Here is a 10,524-nt window from a genome sequence, read left to right as displayed (position 1 = left end):
TCTATAAAATGGCAGAAAAGGTTAATGTAATAAATAAAGCTTCCTGTTTTTACCAAAAAACTAAAAACCCGCAAATATCGATGTTTATGTGACTGGAACCAGTGAATTTTTTATAATTGTCTTATCAAAAGAGAGGTTAACACGTCTTTTTTCAAAATAATGGCCAATATCTGACGATTGACTAAACTATTTAAGAAGATCAAGTCCTATTTATAAATATTATTATGATTGAAAAGAAAGAATATCAAACTCACTTGAAATGTTCTGCAGGAATGGAAGAATAATACTTCACCAGGACTTGATTTCCTGACAAGTGTCTCCTAAAGCATTTAACGAATATAACAACATTTATGAAATTGGTCAGCACTGTTCTAAAATCCCTTGATGATTTGAAAGACTGACGTGTTTGGGGACAGGTTTGGTCCCTGCTACAGTCATCTCCTGCCGAGGTGTCCTTGAGTAAGATCTGTGTGGCTTCTGGTGGAACAGGGTCATTTATTTGGAGCGGCTTTCTTGCTTAATCTTCAAATGAACAACATCGCACTTTTTTGGACTTCACTTTAACACTTCCTGCTGCAGGCAGGAAGCTTGGTAGAGGGAATGATTCAGACTGTCTGCCTCAAGACAAAAAAAGAAAAGTCTAATCTGCATGTTGTAATAAAGCTCCATAATAAGAGCGTAAGGCAGTTTTATATTATGTTAAAAAATAACATAAATAATAATGATGATGATGTACATTGCAATATGAAAAAAACAAAACAAGACACCACCACTCAACTGACGTTAATTTTTGCAAACAAATCATTTCTGTGTTTTTGTCCTGTCTCACGCCTGCATAGTTTTGTTCAAAAGGTTAAGAATGATTGTGATTGGTGGTTGACTGTATATGTAGAGCCAGCATATAACTCACTAGCGACACACACTTAAATCGGAGTCAATTTGTCATAGAAAGTTAATGGAGATAATAAACTTGACTTTGACATGGCCTGCGATGTGCTGACACAATAAATTGTATAACATACTGTATATAAGGTTCAATGTCAAATGAGTGTTACTGTTTCTATTTGTACAACACCACTATACAAGCATAAGTAAAAAGTATGCTACAATGATTTCCCCGTTTCAGGGATTACAGTGTATTTCAGGGGACTGGTTTGTTAAGAGAAACAGAAATGAGAAGTAAGCTGATGCAGGAGAGGTATCTGTGAGATCGGAGATAAGAAGATGTGAGAGAGCTAGGTGATAGGAAGCAGCGGAGAGCCGGATGACGTGAGGTGATTCTTGAAGAGATTTGCAGCTTGTGGGAGGAAGACGGAGTGACTGCATTAACCCAAACACTTTCAACCAGGTGTCCCAGAATAACAAGAGACAGGAATAAACAGTCGGGCATGTTTGGTTTTAACGAGCATGAAAAAGCACTTTAACTCTCATTCTTGTCGAGACATTAGTTTCAACCTACAGGTCCTTGTTAGTGGGAGGAAACAACAAAAGAGAGAGGGAACTGTGGTTGGTGCAGGTCGGGCGCACCGAGCTGGAAGAAAACATTTCTGAAAGGTTTTTAGAGAGAGTTCAGTGACACAAAGGGATTGAATCGGGTCAGGAGGAAACAGAAAGGTTGATGATTGCTTCTGTGCCTAAAGGGAAGCACGTCTTTCATCAAAAGTTGGGGAGGACAACTTCATATGTTGTGAAAGTAAAGTCGATGCTGTCTCCAAAGGAAGTCTGATACATATCCTCCAGTGATTGAGGCCCAATCCCAAACCACGCCCTACACCCTACCCCTACACACTACCCCGCCGTTCGCGCGGAGGGTCCGCCACATTAAGGGTGCATTCACACTAGTAGTAATAGTCCGCTCTCTGGTGCGCATCATATGCGCGGGCCGCTGTTGTTGATCTCCAGATTAACAGCAGCATGAGACTAACCTGCCGAAAGTGCCGATGCTCCATGGCGGAGGCTCCGGTAGAAATTGCCGGGATTTGCGTTTTTTCCCCCTTAATGTCTGACCAATGGTTGAACAGCATTTCCGTGCACATGACATGTGTTTAAAGTTTATAGTCCGTTTGAGTTTTGCCCGTGTGAACGCAAACCGAACCTTGTGAAAAATGAAACAATGTAACAATCTGTGGTCTGGTACGCACCAGAGAGCGGATTATTAGGTCTGAATGCACCACTTAGTATCGTATACCTGTGTTTAGTCTAGAAAAAGGTAAATGTGTGCATTTTATTATAAAGTTGTGTATATTTACAGACTGTTGCAAAAACTAAGAAGCTTATAAAAATAACAATTAAAGATGTTTTGATTTTTATTCCAGTTATTAATTTAAATTGGTTGTCGAGAAGCTGATTTGAAACCGTTGTTACATACAGTTACGGCATTTCCTGTTTCTGCCGGAGAGAGGGGGATTTTGTCCCAAAGCTTGCCGCTGTATTTACTCCCTCCATCTGACAGGAGGGAGCCTCGTTGAGCTGCGAGTGTCACTCCACGGAGTTCACTCCGTCACGGAGGGGTAGTGTGTAGGGGTAGGGTGTAGAGCGTGGTTTGGGATTGGGCCTACGAGTTTGAAAAGTAGAAGCAAATCTGGAGGTGTATTGCTGTTGAGTACGGTGGCCGACAGGTGCAAAACCGCTACAACGGCCCGAAACACTTCCATTAGCAGAAACGCTCTGCAGTTTCTAAAATGATTAAAATATAAAAACACAAATGTGCCAAAACACACGCAAATAAAGAAACATCTTGTATTTCCAGTGTTTCATTTATGCAGTGCTTTTACACACTGCACATTGTTGTCAAGTTGGTGAAGATGTTTCTTTATTTGCATGTGTTTTGGCAAATTTGGGTTTTTATATTTGCATCGTTTTTGAAAGTGCAGTGCGTTTCTCCTACTGGAAATGTTATGGACCATTGTAGCGCGTTTGCATCTTTCGGCCACCGTAGCCTAAAGTTAAAAATGATTACCGGTATAAATATCTGGAAATCTTAAACTAAGAAATTGGAGACAGAAGCTTCTGAGATGGATTTGCAGCTGTTTTTCATCTCTTTGTAGTTGTTTTATGTGTCTTTATCGTAATGTTGTGTCTTTTTGTGGTTGTTTTCCCTGCTGTGAGTGTCTTTGAGGTCAATTGATGTCCCTTTCTAGCTGGTTTTAATATCTCTTTTCAGTTGTGTAACCCTAGTATAGTCATTTTGATTCTCTTTTTCTCATTCTGCAGCTTTTCGTATCCTAGCTAGTCTCTCTGATTCTCTTTGCAACGGATTTTCATCTCTTTGTTGTTGTTTTGGTCGTTTTTATAGTCGAATTGTGTCTCTTTGTTGCCGTTTCATATTTCTTTTTGGACATTTTAAGTGTCTTTCTTGTTGGTCCATGTCTATTTGATGGACATTTTGTATGATGGTTCTCTGAGCCTGTGCCTTGTCTGTTCAGTGATCTATACATGAATCTGACGTTCTTACTGGATAGTCATGTTGCTGTTGAATGAGATATAAGATGAAAAACGATGAACACAAAATGAAAGACATGAATGGATGATTACCAGAAAACAGAAGCAGACATAGAAAGGACGTAGCTAATCATCTGAAAGAAAGGTAACTATGTTTCTGATCCTATGTGACGCCTTCAATGTCAAGACAGAACCTTGACCAAAGACACAAAGAAAATCAATCTTTATTCTGTCTGCAGCACAATGACTGTGTTAAAATAGAAATCGTCTATTTATATCGAGGACCCATGGCAGAGCCGCTCTCGGATGTCATGGAAAGTCCTTGTGAGGGCACCACAGAGGAGACAATGGTATAAACTCTTAAAAACCTCTTGGAAATATACAAACCTGAGGGGACACGCAGAAGTCCATTTTTAGTACAAATCATCTATAAGTGGGAGCTTTAATTCTCACCAGACCAAGGGCACATTTGAGCTGAGCAGTCAGAACGTGCTGCAGCAAATCCTGAGGACACAGCAGATGACTGAAACCTCAGGTGGAACACGTGTTTTTATGGATTTTTTTGCCATAGTATAGGAGACTTGATGTGTTGAACAAATCATATTCTACTTACAAAAAACAACTGGCAGGAGCAAGAATCATTCTGTACAAAAATACATCAAACATGTTCAAACTTTAAGATATATATTTTGCTATTTGAAACTGCTGTAATTTATATTTTGAAGCTGCTTACTGATTCATTAGCTTGTACACGCTGCTATTAGACAAAATATTTTAATAAGATTAACATGGAGCGGCACTGAACAATATCAGACAAACAACATTGTTTGACTTTTATATCATCATTACAACACTTTTGAAGATTTTCTTATTTGGCATAGCATTCTTTGAAATGTATTAATGTGTTTAAAATGTATTCAAAACATATTTTTTGTCACTTTGACCTGTTTTCTAAAAAAATATTTTAATTGAAATATTGAAGTGCTGTTGTCAGTAGTTTTTGAATAAAACAAGCACAGACCAATACATGTTAAAACCAGAATCATATCATAACATTTCAGCTGTATGTATCATATGTGTGTTCAGATGTGAGCTCTTTTGCGAATCCTCACCGATTGAAAACATCTGCTGTAAAGAAATGCAGCATACAGTAGTTAAGTGTTAAAGCAAATATATCAGCGCTCTTACTCAAGAGACCTTTGGTTCTGTTTTTCTGATAAGCTGTTTCCTTTCCTGAACCAGAGCAGTCACAGTCCCTACCTCCATCCTCTCCAAATAGGAGTCTAGAGGTCAGAGGTCAGTTGTTCCCCTAGCTGCTTGCGATTCAGAGCTTTACTCAAGGACACTTCAGCAGCCGGGGCAGGGTTGTACCCCCCAGCTCAGCCTCGTTAATCATTTCACATCCTGCTGCTGCATAAAATACCAAGAGAAGGTTGCCAAGCTCCAAAAACAAACTCCTGAAATCAACAAAAAATAGAGAAAAATAACCCTAAACACCCTCCAGTTTTATTCAATTTAACAAACTAAAAACATCAACCGGTACATCCTGCTGATGCCTCCCTTTATATACAGATACAATATGCTCAGATGAAACACACACAGCAGTAGCATTTTACTCAGAGACTCAATGAATGTACAATTGAATGCTGTAACACAGCACCGTCACGCAATATCACAATATCTGTCGGTCACATGGTGTAAACAGTCACATGGTTTCAGTGCAGACGCCTTGGAAACACTGCTGTATAAACATTCCTGCTCTTTTGTTTGTATTGGTCTGTCTTAAAAAAGTTCAAAGATGTGTATCTAACCAGATACAGCGACATTTCACCCATCTGGAATCATTGTTGGGGCAACAGCATCTGTTAGTAGTAACATGTATAGCCTTCAAAATAAAAGCAGGTACAAGAAACAGGAAGTTGACTTTTTCAATAATGAAATGTAAAAAAAGGAAAGAAAGTATTCCCTGCAGGTGAAATGTCGCTTTGCGATACAAGAATGAAATGAAATGCATATTATGAAATATATGAAAAAAATATAACGTGGCCTGGGAAAGTAGTTGTGTGTCTGTTTGTGAATCAAAGATGTGCATTTTTGCAATCCATTTATGACAATGAAAGTAAGGTTTAGCACAGAAAATAATGGGAAATGGAATTTAAAGGGATTTATCAGTTGGTTTTTGAAGTGGTTGTATATTAGTTGTACTGTCAGCTGGTGGGAATGTTAAGAGAGTAAAGAAAATATGAAGGTATTGAGATAAACAAAGACCATTGTAACGTGATCAAAGTGACATATCTCTTTAACCTGAGTGAAAATCGAGGTCTATAAAGTTTTATAAAGCAGAAGTTTTGCAATTTTGTTCAGTATTTCTAAAAGAAAATGATCCAGATGTTAACAGTTAATTGTTTTATTAGTGACTTTAAAGCTTTTTATCCCTATTTATCTCTTCATGTTATTTGCACTAAGTGATGAAGACATCAATTACAGGAGTGAATTGAGTCAAATGTCATTTCATAAAAGAAATTGTCTGAGTCTCAAATATGTCTTTCTTAAGACTCCATTCTGTAGTGAATGCATGAAACGTTCTGCTTTCATCTGGTTCCAGCATTACGTTAACACAAAAAACAGAACATTGAAGCATCTACGGCACAAATGTATCCTTTACTTGTATAAAATGGGGACATGTATTATTCATCAGGATTTTGAAGATTGCTTTTCAAGATTTTTTTCATGAAGCATGGATCGTATTTATTTAATTTGACACAAACCACAAAGATAGAATTTGTTTTTGTTATTACAACAATGTGTGTTTTCCAATCGGTCTATTTGAGATGCGTTCAGCTGCACAGACCCCTGGTGTTGGTCTATCGTGCATTTTGTGACGAGCACAGCTACTTATGTACATTGTGTTAATGCCGTATGTTGTTCAAATCATATCATAATCTGACAAGTTTTTAAATGTGCTGATTATCCATTCATACTTCCCAAATCTTAAAAATCCTACTCAAGATCAACTTTATTCCTCTTAATAAACCTCTCTTTTCAAGCAAATACAGATGAATGTAGGGAGCTTCAGCTATTCCCTAACTGAATTTAATATATTCTCACTTGAGAAACTGATCCATTGAATACACACATAGATACATTTATATGGATTTGTATGTCATCCGTTGGAGAAGAGGCCCCTCTCCACTTATAGTTGAAGCGCTGCAGTGCGGAGGCCGCTGAATCTGCATGTTCTAAGTGTGTGAGCTGTGAAAGTGTAAAGATGCCTTGTTCCTGTACATACTGAGGAGGAGCTGAATACTGTACGTAACAACGATGCTGATTCTTCATTTTGTTAACGTGACCAATAAAAGTTCTGTTTTGTTGTTTTTAATCAAGTGTGCAAACGTGTCTTTCTCTTGAACCTTGTCTGAACTTGATTTGACATTTAAAACATGACACTGTGCTGACAGTATCATTCCTTCATCAGCAGCAATGAAGGAATTATAAATATGGAAAGAACAGACAACAGATTGTTAATCTAAGACTTTTATTTTGGCATGGGATATTTCATCAACTATGTTGTAGAATCAACAACAATCCAAACAAAACAGCTGTAAGGAACCATATGTCATGCTCTTCTGATGTCTCCACAACAGAAATACAAGCGCTTGTTCTTTATTATGCATAAATTAGAACTACAAGATGCAGTTTAATGGGACAATAATCATCTAAACTCACTTCTATCCTCCAGGAAGCAGAGGAAACAAAGCACATTTGCTGATGTATATTTATCACTAAGGGAACTTCTACACAAGTTATATACACGAGTTGTACATAAGTTATAAGAAACCAATAATATGAAACCCTCTTTCTCAAAAACGGGAAAATAAAAAAGGCAAACATTTTTATTTTCAGGCCACTAAAGCGGATCAAACCCTGCAGGGGGGGAAGAGGAGATCTTCCTCCTATTGGCTGGAGGACAGGATGTTGTCGTGAGTAGCAAACAGGGAGTAGAAAAGAAGGAAGCACTACATGAACATGTCGTCATACCCCGGGGGGGGCATGTGGTCCGGGTCCGGCCTGGAAAACAAACATGCTTTTTTTTTTAGATCAGAGTTACCCAAATTGGGAGTTTTTTTTGTAACAGCAGCATGCTAACAAGGCCTTGAACGTGAGTCATCAAAACTGTGATTTTCTATCTTCTCCACAACTGTCCCATTACACATCACTTTTAAGTAGCTGCCACTCAAATAACATCCACAGAGACTCTCATCTGCCAGGCTTTTTACCAGAACAAGAAATATATAGCACAAAAGCCCAGTATAAGCTAGCTTACTCGTGTTTTAGGTCTTTTCAAACAAGGCTCCTAACGTTTTCGGGGTGGCCCACAATAGTTAATCTTTTTTTTTACATAATCTTAGACCAACTGCTGCCATTTTTCTTTAAATACAAACTTTCACAGAAACAAGAAGTTTGGCAGCTGAATTCTTTTTTGCAATATGCACAAAAAGATGCAAGCGCTGTGAACATTTTTAAATGAGAATTGAAAACGTATTTATCCTGCATTGGCTTCAACTATAACGCTTCTTTATTTACATATTTTATTTGCATATACCATGGATATTCTGTTGTAAAGTTTATTAATGAAACTAAGGCTGGAACTAATGATGATATTATTGTCCTGGCAAATACACTGAATTGCGAAAAAAATGTATTATCTCTTCTCTCTCCTTTCAGTATCATTCAGCTTGGAGATTCTTATCTTGAGCCAGCAGAGGGGGTTACTTTGACCAAAATAGACACATTTATAAGAGTGTCGTGTGTGTTGTGTGTGTGTGCGCGATGTGTGCTGTGTGCTGTGTAGTGTGTGCTGTGTGTGTGTGTGTGTGTGTGTGTGTGTGTGTGTGTGTGTGTGTGTGTGTGTGTGTGTGTGTGTGTGTGTGTTTTACCCTGGTCTGGGTCGTCCAACTGGTCCAAACGGGTCGAAGCGAGCCCCCTGGGGAACAGCTCCAGGAGGCAGGATGTCTGGTATTCCACTTGATGGGTCAAAACCAGAGCGAGGATACCCCGACCGCAGGGGGTCCAGGATCATCCCGCCACCACCACGGGACCTGGGGGGGGGGAGATGAGGAGGATATGTGTCATTTATCTTTTCTTTCATACACTTCTTCCCTTAGTTTAAGTTTAATGAGTGTTTTATAGTTTGAACTGAAAACTGCTTTAGTACAAACCAGTTAAACATTGTGGAGAGACTGGCCATTTGATTTGATAAAGGGCCAAAACTTCTAATTACACAAGAGATGAAACACAACAATTTATAGGTCTGATGATAAAAACAGAGGACAAGGGCCACGCTCCATTTGATGCTATCAAAATATGCCAAATGTTGCCATAGTAACTTACTATGAAAAGTTTGGAATCAGCTGGTTTTTCTTCTTTACACCAATTATACACCGTATGTATTACATTTGAAATAGTTTTGGATCTAAAAGAAGAATAATTCAAAGATTACATCTTCCATTTAGATTTGATTATACAGAAAGATTAAGGTTGGATTTGGAATTTGTTTTCCAGGGCCACAAAAGTGTAAAACGCCCTTATTCATTATTTAACCACAACACTGCAACTGAACTTTAAATATTTAGTTTTTCAGATTGCTGGGGTTTGATTGAAGAGGTTGAGCTGGTGTTCCCTGATCCGTTTCAACAGTGCTAACCCAGGCCTAACTTCATTATATTGTGAATCTAAACAAATGACTTTGAAACAGCAACACATTGGCGGTTGATTCCAGGTTGTTAAAGGCATTGTTGTGCCCCTGACACTCAAACCTGTTCCTTATTAAATCTGCAAAGATATTGTTGCTAAGCTTCCAGTTTCTTTAACAAACGTCTGTGAATTATTCTCTTCTTTTGGGTCCTTCTAACCTTTTAATTGACATCGTTCAGAGCATGTTCTCAAAATACAAAATAAAATATGTTTGTAAAGAGGGCTTTCTACAACCTGAAGCATGAAAGACAATGAAGAAAATATATAAAAAAGTCCTCTCAGACATCTAACTGTACCCAATCAAGCTGTTGTGGCATATGCCTGAACAGTATGTATACAAGTTGTTTTCTTTAAAGAGGCCCTGTTGTGCTTTATGCTCTGCTTTTTTACGCTTCCATTGGACTTCTTTGTTTGATTCCTGAACACAGTGACATCACTATGTAACACTCGCGCTTCTATTGGCTAGCACTCCCACATCTTTATAGGCTAAGGGGCAGCCAGCTAACCAATCAGAGCAGACTGGGCTCTTGTTTCAGACAGAGGGTGAAAAGAGGTGCTGCAGCACAGGCAGTATGAGGAGAATAAAGAGCTTTTTGAACATTATAGCATGGAGACATGTCCCAGGAGAGACACTACATACTGATATGAACCTGAAAATGTGCACAATAGGCCCCTTTACATCTACTAATTGTAATAAAGTGAATAAATATCTCTGCAAAAAGTCAAACCCTGACCGTCATTGCTTTAAAAAGCAACCTATTGTAGGATAATACAGGGAAGCACATGTAAGGCAGTAAAGTGATGTCATTCTCATGTTCAGGCTACACACAGACTGCTCTGGTTTACTATTTCTAATGTTTGTGGTTCACGTTGAGCTGGCAGAGGGAGTCTGGGCCAGCGCCAGTAATCCTGTGTGGAGGGACTGTTCATCCCTAAAATCCCAGATTATAACAAAAAAAAAACACTTTTATGCTTTTATATATATATATATATATATCTGCAAAATGATTTCCATAAAAATTATTTGTAGGGATTAATTATGAGAGACTCACCCGAAGGGATCCAGATCTGCTCCTCCAACGGAGAACGGAGGGACCATGGGGTCCCGCCTGGAAAATGCATTAGATTATTAATGAATCACAATATCTGCTGTCAATTGTGAGCAACATCTTCTTGGAGTAAACAAGAATTAAGTGCACTTCAATAGGGTTTTAAATATTTAATATGTCCCTAGATGTTCAGATAAGATGTTAATCAAACTGCATCTGATTTCAGATCACATTGGAGCGTATTGATAAATGTACATAAATGTATATATATATATATATA

The 10,524-nt window shown here is 38.3% G+C and overlaps 1 protein-coding gene across 1 annotated transcript; it reads right to left on the bottom strand.

Annotated features, from left to right (window-relative positions):
• Positions 1 to 6,959: 6,959 nt before the first annotated feature.
• LOC104960738 (proteasome inhibitor PI31 subunit-like) lies at positions 6,960 to 10,329 on the bottom strand. The gene is made up of 3 exons (XM_010788895.1): positions 10,248 to 10,329; positions 8,379 to 8,540; positions 6,960 to 7,509 (listed from the first exon to the last, which is right to left on the bottom strand). Exons 1-3 carry the CDS (start codon positions 10,292 to 10,294, stop codon positions 7,458 to 7,460), a joined length of 261 nt encoding a protein of 86 aa, XP_010787197.1. The 5' UTR covers positions 10,295 to 10,329; the 3' UTR covers positions 6,960 to 7,457.
• Positions 10,330 to 10,524: the final 195 nt, after the last annotated feature.

This window comes from Notothenia coriiceps, unplaced genomic scaffold, assembly GCF_000735185.1.
Source record: "Notothenia coriiceps isolate Sejong01 unplaced genomic scaffold, NC01 NC01_scaffold00032329, whole genome shotgun sequence".
Lineage (NCBI taxonomy): Eukaryota > Metazoa > Chordata > Actinopteri > Perciformes > Nototheniidae > Notothenia > Notothenia coriiceps.
The sequence above is the reverse complement of the archived record's forward strand: the minus strand, read 5'-3'. Positions and strand labels throughout refer to the sequence as shown.

Excerpts from the sequence above, each read along its gene's own strand:
- LOC104960738 (XM_010788895.1), bottom strand. The coding sequence starts at position 10,294 with ATGGTCCCTCCGTTCTCCGTTGGAGGAGCAGATCTGGATCCCTTCGG. Across the intron at positions 8,541-10,247 it reads GCAGATCTGGATCCCTTCGG|GTCCCGTGGTGGTGGCGGGA; the intron begins GTGAGTCTCTCA and ends CCCCCCCCCCAG. Across the intron at positions 7,510-8,378 it reads GTTGGACGACCCAGACCAGG|GCCGGACCCGGACCACATGC; the intron begins GTAAAACACACA and ends TTTGTTTTCCAG.